The sequence below is a fragment of the Salmo salar genome, chromosome ssa19 (genome assembly GCF_905237065.1).
Source record: "Salmo salar chromosome ssa19, Ssal_v3.1, whole genome shotgun sequence".
Classification (NCBI taxonomy): Eukaryota; Metazoa; Chordata; class Actinopteri; order Salmoniformes; family Salmonidae; genus Salmo; species Salmo salar.
In genome coordinates this window covers 36,928,950-36,951,061 of record NC_059460.1, presented here as the reverse complement: position 1 = coordinate 36,951,061, position 22,112 = coordinate 36,928,950, and the positions used below count along the sequence as shown (strand labels likewise).

The following is a 22,112-nucleotide window of genomic DNA, read 5'->3' as shown; positions in this document are numbered from 1 at the left end:
ATTATATTTGCTTCTATACATTTATTACCGTATTTAGCGTCTTGTTTTAAATGTTCGACAAAAGTGCGGTAGTTCCACTCATGCGTAACGCCAACTTCCTGTTCCAACAAAACACCGACGTCTTGGAACTGTGTGGACTGGGTCTCTACAATTAGTTTTGTTATTATTGTAAAATAGAACACGTTTACGATCATCTGTCGGATATGAAAATGGTTAGAGATATAATAATACATTGCTGAGGACGCTGACGGCCTTTTATGGTGTTTAGTTATCTCTGTTTGCTTATGTATTTGAGATTCTGATATAGCTAGCGACTGTAACTAGCTGTACGTTATTTCACTACCATGTCGGCCAAAGTTAGAGCGGGGGACAGCAAAGACAACGGAGAAATTATTAAAAACTACCATAAACGAGCATTTGAATACATATCCGTGGCATTAAAGATCGATGAAGATGACAAAGGTTGAATGCATCTCCTTATCTTTAAAACAAAAATATATTGTATATGTTTATCATACATTAGCTTCGATGAAACCAAGAGAGTTTTACAATGTCAAAACTCTTGGTTGCATCGAAGCCAATCATACATGTTGTGTGACTATGCAAGCATATGCAATGGCTCACTGGGAGTGTCTGTCTGTCTGTCTGTCTGTCTGTCTACTCTCTCTGTGACTGAGCCTGTGGGTTTGTTATGGCAGGTGTCAAGGAGGAGGCAGTCCAGTGGTATCAGAAAGGTATTGCAGAGCTTCAAAGGGGGATTGCTATTGAAGTCACAGGACAAGGTAAGCTAATTCCTACCTCATTATCTTTCAAGTTAATATGAGGTTGTTTGTGTTGTGGCCTTGGCCAGTTACGGTGTTTCGCTGTCTTTCACTTTCACTTTAGGAGAACATTGTGATCGTTCAAAGAGGCTTCAAACTAAGATGATCAACAATCTCACCATGGCAAAGGACCGACTCGCTCTTCTAGGTCAGCCCTCAGACGATGTTGAGAACGTTGTTTTAGATTGTATCACGTCATGATGACTTCCCATACTGGTAATATATGAGGCATGCTGCAGTCTTCATGATGACTACCCATACTGGTAATCTATGAGGCATGCTGCAGTCTTCATGATGACTACCCATACTGGTAATATATGAGGCATGCTGCAGTCTTCATGATGACTTCCCATACTGGTAATATATGAGGCATGCTGCAGTCTTCATGATGACTTCCCATACTGGTAATATATGAGGCATGCTGCAGTCTTCATGATGACTTCCCATACTGGTAATATATGAGGCATGCTGCAGTCTTCATGATGACTACCCATACTGGTAATATATGAGGCATGCTGCAGTCTTCATGATGACTACCCATACTGGTAATATATGAGGCATGCTGCAGTCTTCATGATGACTACCCATACTGGTAATATATGAGGCATGCTGCAGTCTTCATGATGACTTCCCATACTGGTAATATATGAGGCATGCTGCAGTCTTCATGATGACTTCCCATACTGGTAATATATGAGGCATGCTGCAGTCTTCATGATGACTTCCCATACTGGTAATATATGAGGCATGCTGCAGTCTTCATGATGACTACCCATACTGGTAATATATGAGGCATGCTGCAGTCTTCATGATGACTACCCATACTGGTAATATATGAGGCATGCTGCAGTCTTCATGATGACTTCCCATACTGGTAATATATGAGGCATGCTGCAGTCTTCATGATGACTTCCCATACTGGTAATATATGAGGCATGCTGCAGTCTTCATGATGACTTCCCATACTGGTAATATATGAGGCATGCTGCAGTCTTCATGATGACTACCCATACTGGTAATATATGAGGCATGCTGCAGTCTTCATGATGACTACCCATACTGGTAATATATGAGGCATGCTGCAGTCTTCATGATGACTACCCATACTGGTAATATATGAGGCATGCTGCAGTCTTCATGATGACTACCCATACTGGTAATATATGAGGCATGCTGCAGTCTTCATGATGACTTCCCATACTGGTAATATATGAGGCATGCTGCAGTCTTCATGATGACTACCCATACTGGTAATATATGAGGCATGCTGCAGTCTTCATGATGACTACCCATACTGGTAATATATAAGGCATGCTGCAGTCTTCATGATGACTTCCCATACTGGTAATATATGAGGCATGCTGCAGTCTTCATGATGACTACCCATACTGGTAATATATGAGGCATGCTGCAGTCTTCATGATGACTTCCCATACTGGTAATATATGAGGCATGCTGCAGTCTTCATGATGACTACCCATACTGGTAATATATGAGGCATGCTGCAGTCTTCATGATGACTACCCATACTGGTAATATATGAGGCATGCTGCAGTCTTCATGATGACTACCCATACTGGTAATATATAAGGCATGCTGCAGTCTTCATGATGACTTCCCATACTGGTAATATATGAGGCATGCTGCAGTCTTCATGATGACTACCCATACTGGTAATATATAAGGCATGCTGCAGTCTTCATGATGACTTCCCATACTGGTAATATATGAGGCATGCTGCAGTCTTCATGATGACTACCCATACTGGTAATATATGAGGCATGCTGCAGTCTTCATGATGACTTCCCATACTGGTAATATATGAGGCATGCTGCAGTCTTCATGATGACTTCCCATACTGGTAATATATGAGGCATGCTGAAGTCTTCTCTCATAACACTTTGAAGTGATGCCACACTTAGATTTTGAGCTATACAGATTTGTGTTGTAAATAAATCCCTGACTAAGATCAGTACTACTCACTCACTCACTCACTCACTCACTCACTCACTCACTCACTCACTCACTCACTCACTCACTCACTCACTCACTCACTCAAAAAGGTTTAAAAGAGATAGACATTTCAAGTGTTATATTACCAGCTATGTGTTTTAGCAATTTGCAAATAGTTATAGTACTGTTTTTTATTTATTTTTTATTTAACCTTGTTTCTCAATTCTCGCTTTCTCTCTCTCACCCTCTGTCTCTCTCCATCCTCTCTCTCTCACCACAGAAGGTGCATCGGCGTCTAAAACAAGAGACAGCTCTCAGAGTCCACCAGGCCATCTCCCTACCCCTCCAGTGAGGCCTTCTGGTCCAAAGAACAAGCCAGGACCAGGTCCAGGTGGTTCTATGTCCAGTCACAGCAAGCCAGCAAGCACTGGCTCAAGCAGGACCAACAATATCAAGGTATCCCTGGTACAGGTCCTGTCCCCGTCCCTGGTCCCATTAAAGTACAGGCCTTGTCCTATCCCCGTCCCTGGTCCAATTAAAGTACAGGCCTTGTCCTGCCCCCTGTCCCTGGTCCAATTAAAGTACAGGCCTTGTCCTGCCCCCTGTCCCTGGTCCAATTAAAGTACAGGCCTTGTCCTGTCTCTTGTCCCGTTAAAGTACAGACCTTGTTCTATCCCCATCCCCTATCCTCTAGTCCCATAAATGATTTAGTCCTAGTCTTATAACCTCCCCACTAACAGTTTACAGACAACAACGTTTCTGAGTCGTAATTTGTCTTAAATACTGTTTCAAATGGGATGTTGTTCCTCTTAGTGTATCCTTTTTGTTTTATGTGAAATGTATTTTTTATGGTCTATGATATTGTGCACTTATGGAGTGTTCTCTCTAAGGTTGTCCCTCGGGCTGCAGGAAGAGGACAGAATGGTAGACCAGCAGCATCAAAGGAACCACAAAAGAGGGATATGAAGAACTTTAAGAATGTGGACAGCAAGTTGGCCAGCTTCATACTGAATGAAATCGTAGACGGGTAGGATAGATAAGCTATCTGTGTAGCCTGGTCCCGGGAGCTATCTGTGTAGCCTGGTCCCGGGAGCTATCTGTGTAGCCTGGTCCCCGGGAGCTATCTGTGTAGCCTAGTCCCCGGGAGCTATCTGTGTAGCCTAGTCCCCGGGAGCTATCTGTGTAGCCTGGTCCCCGGGAGCTATCTGTGTAGCCTGGTCCCCGGGAGCTATCTGTGTAGTCTTTTGGTCATTGTCTGGGGTGTTAGTACTGTATAGCTAACAGAGGTGTGACCAGGCTATGATAGAGAAGATCCTCAGTACATTCAATTGGTGGGATTCTAGAGACGGTGATAGTGGACTGCAGTCAGGATCAAATTAAATGTTGATTCTTGGGGATGCCCTGACGTCAAAATCATAGACTTTTGAGGTGGCACACACTGATACCTTTTTGTTAAGGCGGTGCCTAGCTCTCCTGTAATTACAACCCATGACTGTAATTGAGACTGCTGTGGTTCTGGAGTCATTTTAAACATGTGTCTGTGTGTCTGTTTATTTCAGTGTGTCTGTTTATTTCAGTGGGTCATCAGTGAGCTTTGAAGACATAGCGGGCCAGGAGCTGGCTAAACAAGCTCTTCAGGAGATAGTCATCCTGCCTGCACTCAGACCTGAGGTGAGCTTGTTCGCTTTCTACTCTGTGTTATGAGCTGCTATCTGTGTTATGAGCTGCTATCTGTCAGTAATGAGCTGCTATCTGTCAGTAATGAGCTGCTATCTGTGTTATGAGCTGCTATCTGTCAGTAATGAGCTGCTATCTGTCAGTTATGAGCTGCTATCTGTCAGTTATGTGCTGCTATCTGTCAGTTATGTGCTGCTATCTGTCAGTAATGAGCTGCTATCTGTCAGTAATGAGCTGCTATCTGTCAGTAATGAGCTGCTATCTGTCAGTAATGAGCTGCTATCTGTCAGTAATGAGCTGCTATCTGTCAGTAATGAGCTGCTATCTGTCAGTAATGAGCTGCTATCTGTCAGTAATGAGCTGCTATCTGTCAGTAATGAGCTGCAATCTGTGTTATGAGCTGCTATCTGTGTTATGAGCTGCTATCTGTCAGTAATGAGCTGCTATCTGTCAGTAATGAGCTGCTATCTGTCAGTTATGAGCTGCTATCTGTCAGTAATGAGCTGCTATCTGTCAGTTATGTGCTGCTATCTGTCAGTAATGAGCTGCTATCTGTCAGTAATGAGCTGCTATCTGTCAGTAATGAGCTGCTATCTGTCAGTAATGAGCTGCAATCTGTGTTATGAGCTGCTATCTGTCAGTAATGAGCTGCTATCTGTCAGTTATGTGCTGCTATCTGTCAGTAATGAGCTGCTATCTGTCAGTAATGAGCTGCTATCTGTCAGTAATGAGCTGCTATCTGTGTTATGAGCTGCTATCTGTCAGTAATGAGCTGCTATCTGTCAGTAATGAGCTGCTATCTGTCAGTAATGAGCTGCTATCTGTCAGTAATGAGCTGCTATCTGTGTTATGAGCTGCTATCTGTCAGTAATGAGCTGCTATCTGTCAGTAATGAGCTGCTATCTGTCAGTAATGAGCTGCTATCTGTCAGTAATGAGCTGCTATCTGCCAGTAATGAGCTGCTATCTGTCAGTAATGAGCTGCTATCTGTCAGTAATGAGCTGCTATCTGTCAGTAATGAGCTGCTATCTGTCAGTAATGAGCTGCTATCTGTCAGTAATGAGCTGCTATCTGTCAGTTATGAGCTGCTATCTGTCAGTTATGCCTGATTCACATTCTAGGGTCAAACCTACCCAAGCCAAGCTGAGCTGCTTTGATCTGGTCTGTTTACACATCCGGCATATTTACTGAAAAGGACAATTTGAAATGAAAATATCCGAGCCAGCACAGTACAGTTGAGGTCGGCCCTATTGTGGGAATCAGGCTTCACAGTTGTCTTGTTGTCTCTTGTCCAGTCTGTTGTCTCTAGTCAAATCAAATCAAAGATTATTTGTCACGTGCACCGAATACAACAGGTGTAGACCTTACAGTGAAATGCTTACTTACAGGCCCTAAACAACAGTGCAATTTTTAAGTAAAAAATAGGTATTAGGTGAACAATAGATAAGTAAATAAATAAAAACCAGTAAATAACAGTGAATAATAACAGGGAGGCTGTATACAGTAGGGAGGCTGTATACAGTAGAGGCGCTATATACAGTACCAGGGCTATATACAGGCACCGGTTAGTCGGGCTGATTGAGGTAGTATGTACATGTAGGTATGGTTAAAGTGACTATGCATATATGATGAACAGAGAGTAGCAGTAGCGTAAAAGAGGGGTTGGCGGGTGGCAGGACATAATGCAGATAGTCTGGGTAGCCAATGTGCGGGGGCACCAGTTAGTCGGGCTAATTGAGGTAGTATGTACATGAATGAATAGTTAAAGTGACTATGCATATATGATAAACAGAGAGTAGCAGCAGTGTAAATGGGGGGGGGGCACACAATGCAAATAGACCGGGTAACCATTTGATTACCTGTTCAGAAGTCTTATTGCTTGGGGGTAAAAACTGTTGAGGAGCCTTTTGGTCCTAGACTTGGCGCTCCGGTACCGGTTGCCATGCGGTAGTAGAGAGAACAGTCTATGACTGGGGTGGCTGGGGTCTTTGACAATTTTTAGGGATTTCCTCTGACACTGCCTGGTGTACAGGTCCTGGATGGCAGGCAGCTTAACCCCAGTGATGTATTGGGCCGTACGCACTACCCTCTGTAGTGCCTTGTGGTCAGAGGTCGAGCAGTTGCTGTACCAGGCAGTGATGCAACCAGTCAGGATGCTCTCGATGTTGCAGCTGTAGAACCTTTTAAAGATCTGAGGACCCATGCCAAATCTTTTTTGTTTCCTGAGGGGGAATAGGCTTTGTCGTGCCCTCTTCACAACTGTCTTGGTGTGCTTGGACCATGTTAGTTTGTTGGTGATGTGGACACCAAGGAACTTGAAGCTCTCAACCTGCTCCACTACAGCCCGTCGATGAGAATGGGAGCGTGCTCTGTGCTCCTTTACCAGTAGTCCACAATCATCTCCTTAGTCTTGGTTACGTTGAGGGATAGGTTGTTATTCTGCCAACACCCGGCCAGGGCTCTGACCTCCTCCCTATCGTCGTTGTCGGTGATCAGGCCTACCAGTGTTGTGTCGTCTACAAACTTAATTATGGTGTTGGAGTCGTACCTGGCCGTGCAGTCATGAGGGGACTGAGCACGCACCCCTGAGGGGCTTCAGTGTTGAGGATCAGTGTGGAAAATGTGTTGCTACCTACCCTCACCACCTGGGGGCAGCCCGTCAGGAAGTCCAGGATCCAGTTACAGAGGGAGGTGTTTAGTCCCAGGGTCCTTAGCTTAGTGATGAGCTTTGAGGGTACTATGGTGTTGACCGCTGAGTTGTAGTCAATGAACAGCATTCTCACGTAGGTGTTCCTTTTGTCCAGGTGGGAAAGGGCAGTGTGAAGTGCAATAGAGATTGCATCATCTGTGGATCTGTTTGGACGGTATGCAAATTGGAGTGGGTCTAGGGTTTCTGGGATAATAGTATTGATGTGAGCCATTACCAGCCTTTCAAAGCACTTCATGGCTACGGATGTGAGTGCTACGGGTCTGTAGTCATTTAGGCAGGTTTCCTTAGTATTCTTGGGGACTGTGGTGGTCTACTTGAAACATGTTGGTATTACAGACTCAATCAGTGACATATTGAAAATGTCAGTGAAGACATCTGCCAGTTGGTCAGCACATGCCCGGAGCACATGTCCTGGTAATCCGTCTGGCCCCGTCGGCTACGGAGAGCGTGATCACACGGCCGTCTGGAACAGCTGATGCTCTCATGCATGCCTCAGTGTTGTTTGCCTCAAAGCGAGCGTAGAAGTGATTTTGCTCGTATGGTAGGCTCGGGTTCCTGGGCAGCTCGCGGCTCTGCTTCCATTTGTAGTCTGTAATAGTTTGCAAGCCCTGCCACATAAGACGAGCATCGGAGTCGGTGTAGTACGATTCAATCTAGTCCAGTCTGTTGTTGTCTCTAGTCCAATCTGTTGTTGTCTCTAGTCCAGTCTGTTGCTGTCTCTAGTCCAGTCTGTTGCTGTTTCTAGTCCAGTCTGTTGTTGTCTCTAGTCCAGTCTGTTGTTGTTTCTAGTCCAGTCTATAGTGTTGTCTCTAGTCCAGTCTGTAGTGTTGTCTCTAGTCCAGTTTTTTGTTGTCTGTAGTCCAGTCTGTTATTGTCTCTACTCCAGTCTGTTGGTGCTGTCTCTACTCCAGTCTATGGTGTTGTTGTCTCTTCTCCAGTCTATGGTGTTGTTGTCTCTAGTCCAGTCTATGGTGTTGTTGTCTCTTCTCCAGTCTATGGCGGTGTTGTCTCTTCTCCAGTCTATGGTGGTGTTGTCGCTAGTCCAGTCTATGGTGGTGTTGTCTCTACTCCACTCTATGGTGGTGTTGTCTCTTCTCCAGTCTATGGTGTTGTTGTCTCTAGTCCAGTCTATGGTGGTGTTGTCTCTTCTCCAGTCTATGGTGTTGTTGTCTCTAGTCCAGTCTATGGTGGTGTTGTCTCTAGTCCAGTCTATGGTGGTGTTGTCTCTAGTCCAGTCTATGGTGGTGTTGTCTCTTCTCCAGTCTATGGTGGTGTTGTCTCTACTCCAGTCTATGGTGGTGTTGTCTCCACTCCAGTCTATGGTGGTGTTGTCTCCACTCCAGTCTATGGTGTTGTTGTCTCCACTCCAGTCTATGGTGGTGTTGTCTCTACTCCAGTCTATGGTGGTGTTGTCTCCACTCCAGTCTATGGTGGTGTTGTCTCCACTCCAGTCTATGATGGTGTTGTCTCCACTCCAGTCTATGGTGGTGTTGTCTCCAGTCTATGGTGGTGTTGTCTCGTCTCCAGTCTATGGTGGTGTTGTCTCCACTCCAGTCTATGGTGGTGTTGTCTCCACTCCAGTCTATGGTGGTGTTGTCTCCACTCCAGTCTATGGTGGTGTTGTCTCCACTCCAGTCTATGGTGGTGTTGTCTCCACTCCAGTCTGTTGGTGGTGTTGTCTCCACTCCAGTCTATGGTGGTGTTGTCTCCTCTCCAGTCTGTTAGTGGTGTTGTCTCTTCTCCAGTCTGTTAGTGGTGTTGTCTCTTCTCCAGTCTATGGTGGTGTAGTCTCTTCTCCAGTCTATGGTGGTGTTGTCTAGACTCCAGTCTGTTGGTGTTGTTGTCTCTAGTCCAGTCTATGGTGTTGTTGTCTCTAGTCCAGTCTATGGTGGTGTTGTGTCTTCTCCAGTCTATGGTGGTTTTGTCTCTACTCCAGTCTATTGTGGTGTTGTCTCTACTCCAGTCTATGGTGGTGTTGTCTCTACTCCAGTCTATGGTGGTGTTGTCTCTACTCCAGTCTATGGTGGTGTTGTCTCTACTCCAGTCTATGGTGGTGTTGTCTCTACTCCAGTCTATGGTGGTGTTGTCTCTACTCCAGTCTATGGTGGTGTTGTCTCTACTCCAGTCTGTTGGTGGTGTTGTCTCTACTCCAGTCTGTTGGTGGTGTTGTCTCTACTCCAGTCTATGGTGGTGTTGTCTCTAGCCCAGTCTATGGTGGTGTTGTCTCTAGTCCAGTCTATGGTCGTGTTGTCTCTACTCCAGTCTGTTGGTGGTGTTGTCTCTACTCCAGTCTATGGTGGTGTTGTCTCTTCTCCAGTCTATGGTGTTGTTGTCTCTAGTCCAGTCTATGGTGGTGTTGTCTCTAGTCCAGTCTATGGTGGTGTTGTCTCTTCTCCAGTCTATGGTGGTGTTGTCTCTAGTCCAGTCTATGGTGGTGTTGTCTCTTCTCCAGTCTATGGTGGTGTTGTCTCTACTCCAGTCTATGGTGGTGTTGTCTCCACTCCAGTCTATGGTGGTGTTGTCTCCACTCCAGTCTATGGTGGTGTTGTCTCCACTCCAGTCTATGGTGTTGTTGTCTCTACTCCAGTCTATGGTGGTGTTGTCTCTACTCCAGTCTATGGTGGTGTTGTCTCCACTCCAGTCTATGGTGGTGTTGTCTCCACTCCAGTCTATGGTGGTGTTGTCTCCACTCCAGTCTGTTGGTGGTGTTGTCTCCAGTCTATGGTGGTGTTGTCTCCACTCCAGTCTATGGTGGTGTTGTCTCCACTCCAGTCTATGGTGGTGTTGTCTCCTCTCCAGTCTATGGTGGTGTTGTCTCTTCTCCAGTCTATGGTGGTGTTGTCTCTACTCCAGTCTATGGTGGTGTTGTCTCTACTCCAGTCTGTTGGTGGTGTTGTCTCTACTCCAGTCTGTTGGTGGTGTTGTCTCTTCTCCAGTCTATGGTGGTGTTCTCTCTACTCCAGTCTATGGTGGTGTTGTCTCTACTCCAGTCTGTTGGTGGTGTTGTCTCTACTCCAGTCTGTTGGTGGTGTTGTCTCTACTCCAGTCTGTTGGTGGTGTTGTCTCTACTCCAGTCTGTTGGTGGTGTTGTCTCTACTCCAGTCTGTTGGTGTTGTTGTCTCTTCTCCAGTCTGTTGGTGTTGTTGTCTCTTCTCCAGTCTGTTGGTGGTGTTGTCTCTTCTCCAGTCTATGGTGGTGTTGTCTCTTCTCCAGTCTGTTGGTGGTGTTGTCTCTACTCCAGTCTGTTGGTGTTGTTGTCTCTTCTCCAGTCTGTTGGTGGTGTTGTCTCTACTCCAGTCTGTTGGTGTTGTTGTCTCTTCTCCAGTCTGTTGGTGGTGTAGTCTCTTCTCCAGTCTATGGTGGTGTTGTCTCTACTCCAGTCTATGGTGGTGTTGTCTCCACTCCAGTCTATGGTGGTGTTGTCTCCACTCCAGTCTATGGTGGTGTTGTCTCCACTCCAGTCTATGGTGGTGTTGTCTCCACTCCAGTCTATGGTGTTGTTGTCTCTACTCCAGTCTATGGTGGTGTTGTCTCTACTCCAGTCTATGGTGGTGTTGTCTCCACTCCAGTCTATGGTGGTGTTGTCTCCACTCCAGTCTATGGTGGTGTTGTCTCCACTCCAGTCTGTTGGTGGTGTTGTCTCCAGTCTATGGTGGTGTTGTCTCCACTCCAGTCTATGGTGGTGTTGTCTCCACTCCAGTCTATGGTGGTGTTGTCTCCTCTCCAGTCTATGGTGGTGTTGTCTCTTCTCCAGTCTATGGTGGTGTTGTCTCTACTCCAGTCTATGGTGGTGTTGTCTCTACTCCAGTCTGTTGGTGGTGTTGTCTCTACTCCAGTCTGTTGGTGGTGTTGTCTCTTCTCCAGTCTATGGTGGTGTTCTCTCTACTCCAGTCTATGGTGGTGTTGTCTCTACTCCAGTCTGTTGGTGGTGTTGTCTCTACTCCAGTCTGTTGGTGGTGTTGTCTCTACTCCAGTCTGTTGGTGGTGTTGTCTCTACTCCAGTCTGTTGGTGGTGTTGTCTCTTCTCCAGTCTGTTGGTGGTGTTGTCTCTTCTCCAGTCTGTTGGTGGTGTTGTCTCTACTCCAGTCTGTTGGTGTTGTTGTCTCTTCTCCAGTCTGTTGGTGGTGTTGTCTCTACTCCAGTCTGTTGGTGTTGTTGTCTCTTCTCCAGTCTGTTGGTGGTGTAGTCTCTTCTCCAGTCTATGGTGGTGTTGTCTAGACTCCAGTCTGTTGGTGTTGTTGTCTCTAGTCCAGTCTATGGTGGTGTTGTCTAGACTCCAGTCTATGGTGGTGTTGTCTCTAATCCAGTCTGTTGGTGGTGTTGTCTCTAGTCCAGTCTATGGTGGTGTTGTCTAGACTCCAGTCTATGGTGGTGTTGTCTCTACTCCAGTCTATGGTGGTGTTGTCTCTACTCCAGTCTGTTGGTGGTTTTGTCTCTACTCCAGTCTATGGTGGTGTTGTCTCTACTCCAGTCTATGGTGGTGTTGTCTCTACTCCAGTCTGTTGGTGGTTTTGTCTCTACTCCAGTCTATGGTGGTGTTGTCTCTACTCCAGTCTATGGTGGTGTTGTCTAGACTCCAGTCTATGGTGGTGTTGTCTCTTCTCCAGTCTATGGTGGTGTTGTCTCTACTCCAGTCTATGGTGGTGTTGTCTAGACTCCAGTCTATGGTGGTGTTGTCTCTACTCCAGTCTATGGTGGTGTTGTCTCTACTCCAGTCTGTTGGTGGTGTTGTCTCTACTCCAGTCTATGGTGGTGTTGTCTCTTCTCCAGTCTATGGTGTTGTGTTGTTCCCCTCTAGCTGTTCACTGGTCTCAGATCCCCGGCACGAGGTCTGCTCCTCTTCGGCCCCCCAGGCAATGGAAAGACCATGCTGGTGAGTCAAACGTTTGTGACCATCAAATGCATCACATGGTGTTGACTGCATGTTGAAGACATTATGCCTCTTTCTCATGATAATGATTTATCTCTTTTGTCCCTCCAACCCAGGCCAAAGCAGTAGAAATGGAGTCCTCTTTCTCATGATAATAAATTGATCACTTTTGTCCCTCTACGCAGGCCAACGCAGTAGAAATGGAGTCTTCTTTCTCATGATAATAAATTGATATATTTTGTCCCTCTACCCAGGCCAAAGCATTAGAAATGGAGTCCTCTTTCTCATGATAATAAATTGATCACTTTTGTCCCTCTACCCAGGCCAAAGCAGTAGAAATGGAGTCTTCTTTCTCATGATAATAAATTGATCACTTTTGTCCCTCTACCCAGGCCAAAGCAGTAGAAATGGAGTCTTCTTTCTCATGATAATGATTGATCTATTTTGTCCCTCTACCCAGGCCAAGGCAGTAGCAATGGAATCCCACGCCACCTTCTTTAACATCAGTGCTTCCAGTCTGACTTCTAAATGGGTGAGGAGTCTGAAGACTGTTGTCATTTACTGTGTCCAAAATCGCACCCTGTTCTCTATGTAGTGAACTACTGTAGACCAGGGTCTATAGGCTAGTGGACTACTGTAGACCAGGGTCTATAGGGTAGTGGACTACTGTAGACCAGGGTTTATAGGGTAGTGGACTACTGTAGACCAGGGTAGTGGACTGCTGTAGACCAGGGTCTATAGGGTAGTGGACTACTGTAGACCAGGGTAGTGGACTACTGTAGACCAGGGTCTATAGGGTAGTGGACTACTGTAGACCAGGGTCTATATGGTAGTAGATGACTGTAGACCATGGTCTATAGGGTAGTGGACTACTGTAGACCAGGGTAGTGGACTACTGTAGACCAGGTAGAGATATGGTAGTAGACTACTGTTGACCAGGTAGAGGAATGGTAGTAGACTACTGTTGACCAGGGTAGTGGACTACTGTAGACCAGGTAGAGGTATGGTAGTAGATGACTATAGACCAGGGTCTATAGGGTAGTGGACTACTGTAGACCAGGGTCTATAGGGTAGTGGACTACTGTAGACCAGGTAGAGATATGGTAGTGGACTACTGTAGACCAGGGTTTATAGGGTAGTGGACTACTGTTGACCAGGGTCTGTAGGGTAGTGGACTACTGTAGACCAGGGTCTATAGGGTAGTGGACTACTGTAGACCAGGGTTTATAGGGTAGTGGACTACTGTAGACCAGGGTAGTGGACTACTGTAGACCAGGGTAGTGGACTACTGTAGACCAGGGTCTATAGGGTAGTGGACTACTGTTGACCAGGGTAGTGGACTACTGTAGACCAGGGTTTATAGGGTAGTGGACTACTGTTGACCAGGGTAGTGGACAACTGTAGACCAGGGTCTATAGGGTAGTGGACTACTGTTGACCAGGGTAGTGGACTACTGTAGACCAGGGTCTATAGGGTAGTGGACTACTGTAGACCAGGTAGAGGTTTGTCCCACTTAGTGGATTAATAGATGTAGCTTAGTGATCAGTTAAACTATCAGTAAGCAAATGGTTATAAGTCTTTAAACTGCTTATACACTCTTTTAAAACCACTTTATAAAGTTGACCTTTATGTTCCAGTGTAAAGTGTTAGTACCAGTAGTTCTACTTGAGTGACCTTTGACCTGTATCTCTCCTTTCCAGGTGGGAGAGGGAGAGAAGCTGGTCAGAGCTCTGTTTGCTGTTGCCAGAGAACTACAGCCTGCCATCATCTTCATTGGTTGGTTTGATTGATTGTATTGAATGTCCTTTTTACCCATACAGTATACTCAACATCGTCCAACAGTGATCTGACATCTAACATTGATATTTGAACCTGACATTTTTCCATTCAGTATTTTTTTAGTCTAGGACTCGGCTTTTAGTCTGTCCAAAAAAACGACCATTCATTACATTAGTTTAATAATGGATTGGATTTTTATAGCGACTTTCTACATAATGAGGTACTCGAAGCGCTTTGCATAGTAAGGGGGTGAATTGGACTAGTTTAAAGATCCAGAAATCACTCCTCCATTTCCTGGTTGCTAATATTCTAATAGTGTCGCCTAATTTCAGTTTATGTGACTAAACAACTAAGTAAAGTGTAGACAGTCATTGTACCATTTAAAATGCTTTCCTTTAACCAGAGAATCATTGTACCATCGAAAGCGCTTTTCTATAACGAAAAATATTGCATTTTCAGCTGTTTGAAGCTGGTGTACAAAACCAAAAGTAATATGCAAAAACTAAACTTGAGAACGGGAAGCATAGAAATAGCGTACGTAGATCAGATGTACAGCTTCTTAGACTGGCTGTCAATGAGAATGACAGATCTACAACTCACATTTCTATGTGAATTTGGTCAGGTCGTCCAAAAAGTGACATTTTTAACAGCTTTAATAAAAATGTTTTACCCTAGTTGTTTTGTTTCTGAGAGACTGAACAGACAGTAGCTGTTCATTGACGTTATGGTGACGTTCACTGTGGTTCCTGTCTGTTTGCCATTCTCCCAGATGAGATCGACAGCCTGCTCTGTGAGAGGAGGGAAGGAGAACACGATGCCAGCCGCCGGTTAAAAACTGAGTTTCTCATACAGTTTGACGGGGTAAGACCAACGACCATTTTAATTATGTCACGGTAATGTTACTCACGCTGCAATTATCACCGGCAGTTGAAATTCCTATGTACTGTTTTATGGATGTTTCGTGTATGGGTTTTTAATGAGCTACAAAAGACCTTATGCACACTACATGACCAACAGGATGTGGACACCTGCTCATCGAACATCTCATTCCAAAATCATGGGCATTAATATGGAGTTGTCCCCCCCTTTGCTGCTGTAACAGCCTCCACTCTTCTGAGAAGGCTTTCCACTAGATGTTGGAACATTGCTGCTATAACAGCCTCCACTCTTCTGGGAAGGCTTTCCACTAGATGTTGGAACATTGTTGCTCTAACAGCCTCCATTCTTCTGGGAAGGCTTTCTACTAGATGTTGGAACATTGCTGCTGGGACTTGCTTCCATTCAGCCACAAGAGCATTAGTGAGGTTGGTACTGATGTCGAGCGATTAGGCCTGACTCGCAGTCGGCGTTCTGATTCAACGAAAAAGGGGATTGATGGTGTTGAGTTCAGGGCTCTGTGCAGGCCAGTCAAGTTCTTCCACACCGATCGCGACAAACCATCTGTATGTATCTCACTTTGTGGATGGGGGCATTATCATTCTGAAACAGGAAAGGGCCTTCCCCAAACTGTTGCCACAAAATTGGATGCACAGAATTGTCTAGAATGTCACTGAATGCTGTAGTGTTTAGATTTCCATTCACAGGAACTAAGGGGCCCGAACCATGGAAAAACAGTCCCAGACCATTATTCCTCCTCCACCAAACTTTACAGTTGGCACTATACATTGGGGCAGGTAGCGGTCTCCTGGCATCCGCCAAACCCAAATTCGTCTGTCGGACTGCCAGATGGTGAAGTGTGATTTATCACTCCAGAGAACGCATTTCCACTGCTCCAGAGTCCAATGGCGGCAGGCGTTACACCACTCCAGCCAACTCTTGGCATTGCTCATGGTGATCTTAGGCTCGTGTGCGGCTGCTCGGCCATGGAAACCCATTTCATGAAGCTCCCGACCAACAGTTCTTGTGCTGACGTTGCTTCCAGAGGCAGTTTGGGACTCGGTAGTGAGTGATGCAACCGAGGACACACAATTTTTATACGCTTCAGTACTCGGCAGTCCTGTTCTGTGAGCTTGTGTGTCCTACCACTTCACGGCTGAGGCGTTGTTGATCCTAGACATTTCCACTTCACAATGTTTCCACTTCAGAGTTGACCGGGGAAGCTCTAGCAAGGCATAAATTTAACGGACTGACTTGTTGGAAAGGTGGCATCCTATGATGGTGCCACGTTGAAAGTCACTGAGATCTTCAGTAAGGCCATTCTACTGCCAAGGTTTGTCTATGGTGATCGCATGGCAGTGTGCACAATTTTATACACCTGTTAGCAACGTGTGTGGCTGAAATAGCTGAATCCACTCATTTGAAGTGGTGTCCATATACTTTTGTATATATGGTGTAGGTATTCTTCAACAACACTAGTCTCCTGGATGGTTGCAGGTGCAGTCAGATGGGGCAGAGAGGGTTCTGGTGATGGGAGCTACAAACAGACCACAGGAGCTGGACGAAGCTGTGCTCAGGTACTGAACACACCACAACACACACAGGAAGACGAAGCTGTGCTCAGGTACTGGACACAACACAACACAACACACACAGGAAGCTGTGCTCAGGTACTGGACACACCACAACACACACAGGAAGACAAAGCTGTGCTCAGGTACTGGACACAACACACACAGGAAGACAAAGCTGTGCTCAGGTACTGGACACAACACAACACACACAGGAAGACAAAGCTGTGCTCAGGTACTGGACACACCACAACACACACAGGAAGACAAAGCTGTGCTCAGGTACTGGACACAACACAACACACACAGGAAGACAAAGCTGTGCTCAGGTACTGGACACAACACAACACACACAGGAAGACAAAGCTGTGCTCAGGTACTGGACACAACACAACACACACAGGAAGACAAAGCTGTGCTCAGGTACTGGACACACCACAACACACACAGGAAGACAAAGCTGTGCTCAGGTACTGGACACACCACAACACACACAGGAAGACAAAGCTGTGCTCAGGTACTGGACACAACACACACAGGAAGACAAAGCTGTGCTCAGGTACTGGACACAACACAACACACACAGGAAGACAAAGCTGTGCTCAGGTACTGGACACAACACAACACACACAGGAAGACAAAGCTGTGCTCAGGTACTGGACACAACACAACACACACAGGAAGACAAAGCTGTGCTCAGGTACTGGACACAACACAACACACACAGGAAGACAAAGCTGTGCTCAGGTACTGGACACAACACAACACACACAGGAAGACAAAGCTGTGCTCAGGTACTGGACACAACACAACACACACAGGAAGACAAAGCTGTGCTCAGGTACTGGACATGAGACACACACATAAAGCGTGGGAACCGGTTAATAACGCTCTGCACACAAAATAAAGTTCTGAACCGGTTCAAACTAAAAATAAGTAACATTTTATATCGTTCCTTTCTGTTCTTTTTTCAAACCTCTGAAATCGTTTATTTTATTTACATTTAGCTCAACATTAAATGACCACTCAGTGCGGATAGAGCAGCTTGCTATGGAGCGGGCTAACTATGTACAGTATATGCATTGGACAGACCAGTGTAGGGCGTGAGATGTGACCCAAAAAAATTGGGAGGGTTTGGCTTGTAGCACTGGGCATGTTGTTATGACATGCATTATCTGAAATTAGGCCCACATAATTATACATGTGATATAGCAGCTTCTATGAAGGAAGGAACTTTGAAGGTTTTTGAACTTCCTGGAGTTGGTTGAACTTCCTGGATTTGGTCCAATGTTAAGCCAGAGCTAGCTAGCTAATAAGCTTGTGTGTGCAGAGCGGCACCGGAATTAAAATCAAAACACGTCTTATCTTTTTTTGTAGTTAATAAATCCAACGCGAAACGTGATAAATATAGTATCCTTAATTAGCATTGAAAAAGTTTATCCATTATTTTCTAATAAAAAAATCTCTGAATTTCTGAATCACCCTTGTAACGTCAGTAGGCTACTCTAGCCTATGCTTCGGAGGGGGAGAGGCAGGTCGCCTAAAACGGCTGGGGAAAATAATGGTTCTGTTCCGGAACAGTATAGATCACTTTCATTCCCAGTTCTGATTCTTTTCATGTCATTCTTTTCCTGTTTTCGGTTCTGTTCCCTGAACCGGTTCTAACCCCTGCTGACAATACTTAATTTGTTATTTTGTTTTTCCTTTTACAGGCGATTTGCCAAAAGGGTTCATGTAGCCTTACCAACAGAGGAGGTAAACCCATGTTGCATGTTTTCCCTTGTGTAGGACCATCACTGAACTTTGTTATGGCTTGAGTGGTTTACTGGGTAGATTTTTAGATATGTTTTTTTTAACCAATGTTATGTGTTTGCAAACATCACAGACGCGTTTCAAGTTGCTGAAGAATCTATTGGGAAAGCATGGACACCCACTCAACCAGAAGGAATTAGCCCATCTAGCGAAGTAAGTTTTCAGCATGGACACCCACTCAACCAGAAGGAATTAGCCCATCTACCAAAGTAAGTTTTCAGCATGGACACCCACTCAACCAGAAGGAATTAGCCCATCTGCCAAAGTAAGTTTTCAACATGGACACCCACTCAACCAGAAGGAATTAGCCCATCTGCCAAAGTAAGTTCTCACACTACACTACACTAGGCCACATCCATCCCCCCCCCAAGCATAAACTGTAGAGATAAAACTATCCAACCTAAACATGCTCTAACCAAAATATAAACCTTCTCAGAATGACGGGGGGCTATTCAGGAAGTGATCTTACGTCGTTGGCTAAGGATGCTGCTCTTGGACCAATCAGGGGTGAGTAAAGGCCTATCTTTCAGCCTGTCCCAATGCCCAGAAGTTATGGCTATATGCATTAGTAATAGACAATGTACCTATTATACCTATATACACTAACTGGACAGTTTATTAGGTACACCTCGGATCACTCGTACTATATAAAGCAGGCAGACGGGCATCGAGGCATTCAGTTACTGTTCCACTGAATGTTAGAATGGGCAAAACTAGTGATTTTGAGCGTGGTATGATCGTCGGTGCCAAGCAGAACGGATCCATTATAACTGAAACAGCCGCCCTCCTGGGCTTTTCACACAGGACAGTGTCTAGGGTTTCCTGAGAATGGTGTCGACAAACCCCCAAAAAAACATCCAGTCAGCGGCAGTCCAGTGGGGGAAAACAGCTTGTTGATAAAAGAGGTGAAAGGAGAATGGCAAGAATCTTGCAAGCTAACAGGCGCGCCACAAACAGGCTAATAACGGTGCAGTACAACAGTGGTGTGCAGAACGGCATCTCGGAACGCATAACTCGGCGATTCTTGTCATGGATGGGCAAATGCAGCTGACGACCACACGGGGTTACACTCCTATCAGCTAAAAACAAGAAGCAGCAGCTCCAAGGGGCACCCGATCACCAACACTGAACAATTGAAGAGGGGAAAAACATTTCCTGGAACATGACGGTGAGTTCAGTGTACTTGAGTGTCCTGGTCAGTCCAACACCTCAACCTAATAAGAGTATAATGGGATGAGATGGAACAAGCTGTTCGCAGCATGAATGTACTGCCATCCAATCTGCAGCAACTGCATGATGCCATCGCGTCAGCATGGACCGTCATCCTTATGGAATGTTTACGACAACTTGTAGAATGCCCCGAAGAATTCAGGCCGTTCTGGAGGCAAAGTGGGGTCTGACCCCCATACTAGTTGGGTGTACCTAATAAACTGGTTGGGGTGGTATATTTGGGGTGTATATTATAATACTGTAGCAAACTTGAGGGGGGTTAAGGTCGCTATGCCTGATCATGCTTGTTTTGTCTGTTTACACAGAACTTGGACCAGAGCAAGTGAAAAACATGGCTGCTAGTGATGTAAGTTATAACAGCTCAAAGCTATAATAGTCTGTGTCTGACATGAATAGAGAATATATTTCTGTGTATGAATGGAGAGTATACACTACATATACAAAAGTATGTGGACACCACTTCGAATGAGTAGATTCAGCTATTTCAGCCACACCCGTTGCTGACAGCTGTATAAAATCAAGCACACAGCCATGCAATCTCCATAGACAAACATTGGCAGAAGAATGGCCTTATTGAAGAGCTCAGTGACTTTTAATGTGGCACCGTCATAGGATGCCACCTTTCCAACAAGTCAGTTCGTCACACAAGCTCACAGAACGGGACCGCCGAGGGCTGAAGCGCATTAAATTGGTCTATCCTCGGTTGCAACACTCACTAGCGAGTTCCAAACTGCCTCTGGAAGCAACGTCAGCACAAGAACTGTTCGTTGGGAGCTTAATAGAATGGGTTTCCATGGCCGAGCAGCAGCACACAAGCCTAAGATCACCATGAGCAATGTCAAGCGTCGGTTGGAGTGGTGTAAAGATCACCGCCATTGGACACTGGAGCAGTGGAAATGTGTTCTCTGGAGTGATAAATCACACTTCACCATCTGGCAGTCTGACAGACGACTCTGGCTACCTACCCCAATCCATAGTGCCAACTGTAAAGTTTGGTGGAGGAGGAATAATGGTCTGGGGCTGTTCATGGTTCAGGCCAATTAGTTCCAGTGAATGGAAATCTTAACGCTACAGCATACAGTGACTTTCTAGACGATCCTTCCCTGAAGAGTGGAAGCTGTTATAGCAGCAAAGGGGGGACCAAATCCATATTAATGCTTATAGTTTTGGAATGAGATGTTCAAAGAGAAGGTGTCCACATACTTTTGGTTATGTAGTGTATTTCTGTGTATGAAATAGAGAATATATTTCCGTGTATGAAATAGAGAATATATTTCCGTGTATGAAATAGAGAATATATTTCCGTGTATGAAATAGAGAATATATTTCCGTGTATGAAAGAGAGAATATATTTCTGTGTATGAACTAGAGAATATATTTCTGTGTATGAAGTAGAGAATATATTTCTGTGTATGAAATAGAGAATATATTTCTGTGTATGCTGATGCTTGTTACAGATGCGTAACATCCGCTGCAAGGACTTTGAGGATTCTCTGAAGCGAATTAAACCCAGTGTCAGTCCCACAACCCTGGACCTCTATGTACGATGGAACACTGACTATGGAGACACGACGGCCTTCTAGAACCATGGAACTTAACTAATTTCCCAGCTAGCACATAACGTTCTGAGAACCATATGTTTCTTAGAGCGTGGTTGTCCTATGGTTATTTTGCATAAAATCTATTCACAACTTTCTGGGAATGGTACAGGGAGTCGCTTGGCTTTGGAACATTCTCAGCACATTTAAGGAACTTGACAAACCATTTTTTTGGGAGGGTATTTCAATGCTTTAACCAGAATGTTTCCTAAAAGTTCAAACATGGTTACATGTTCTGGGAACGTTCTCCAGCTGGTTGACGTTGGGAATGTTCTCAAATAGTTCAGAGAATGCTAAGAAACAATGTTCTTTTGTGGGAATTTCAGTACTTTAACATAATGTTTCCTACAGATTGCCTCATAGTTCTATTTAAATTCATGTAAAAAAAATACAAATAATAATTTGAGAGCGTTAAAACGTTCCATAAAAACCACAAGACAACTTTAACGTTCACAGAACGTTCTAAGAATGTTATTTAAAAACATACATTCCGTTCTCAGCGTCAACAAAACTCTCTCTATCCTCTATCTTGTTAATAAGTGTGATCAGGTGTGTTGGCCGCACCCACTAATTGACCATAGCTGATCTTAATGAGTCCTTGTTTCCTTTTGAAGCGGGGTCTGTTTAAATAGACTAAAATTAACAGCTTCGTATGAGTTATAAAACATAGCATGCTAGCTCCATCCTCATGGTGCAGTGGACTCATTTCATGGATATAGAACACAAGATTCTAGGTTTGAATCTCACTGATGCCGTGTTACAATAAATAAAAAAAAATGTTTTGCATGATTTAATGCCTAAGCAAATTCATTTCCATGTGTCTTACCTGTGCTGGGAGTTCCAAACAGTTAACCTAAGCTAGTAGTGTTATTAAAAGTGAATGTGAATGTTTTAAGAAAGTTTTTCAGAAACCTCCAAATAACCTAGAATTTCCATTTTCACAGCACGAATAAAAACCTCCGGGAAAGATGTGCAGAATACAACAAGTATAGACTTTACCATTAAATTCTTACTTACGAGCCCTTTCCCAACAATGCAGTTAAAAAGTTGTACAACTAACAAATAGAAGAAAAAAAATATAGTGAAAATATATATATTTTTTTAAATATGTTAAAAAAAAACTATCAAGGAATCTGAGTAAACTGTTCTCAGAACCTCCCTGCAACCTAAAAATAAACCCAGAACAGTCAACGTTTTCACTTCCATTCTCAGAAC

The 22,112-nt window shown here is 44.8% G+C and overlaps 1 protein-coding gene and 1 long non-coding RNA gene across 3 annotated transcripts; both read left to right on the top strand.

The window, feature by feature from the left end:
* Nucleotides 1–88: 88 nt before the first annotated feature.
* LOC106578778 (spastin) lies at nucleotides 89–21,686 on the top strand. Of its 2 annotated transcripts, none has more exons than XM_045702274.1 (16): nucleotides 89–462; nucleotides 699–782; nucleotides 886–969; nucleotides 3,055–3,230; nucleotides 3,665–3,801; nucleotides 4,352–4,445; nucleotides 11,960–12,034; nucleotides 12,492–12,563; nucleotides 13,732–13,807; nucleotides 14,580–14,671; nucleotides 16,184–16,263; nucleotides 17,970–18,012; nucleotides 18,143–18,222; nucleotides 18,506–18,576; nucleotides 19,605–19,645; nucleotides 20,757–21,686. In XM_045702274.1, exons 1-16 carry the CDS (start codon nucleotides 345–347, stop codon nucleotides 20,880–20,882), a joined length of 1,449 nt encoding a protein of 482 aa, XP_045558230.1. In that variant the 5' UTR covers nucleotides 89–344; the 3' UTR covers nucleotides 20,883–21,686. The 2 variants fall into 2 exon arrangements, with proteins under 2 accessions (XP_045558230.1, XP_045558229.1); XM_045702273.1 differs by having other exon boundaries at nucleotides 4,334–4,445.
* Nucleotides 16,274–16,940, top strand: LOC123729001 (uncharacterized). Its single transcript, XR_006760710.1, has 2 exons — nucleotides 16,274–16,774; nucleotides 16,817–16,940. It is a non-coding gene; the product is annotated as an uncharacterized lncRNA (long non-coding RNA).
* Nucleotides 21,687–22,112: the final 426 nt, after the last annotated feature.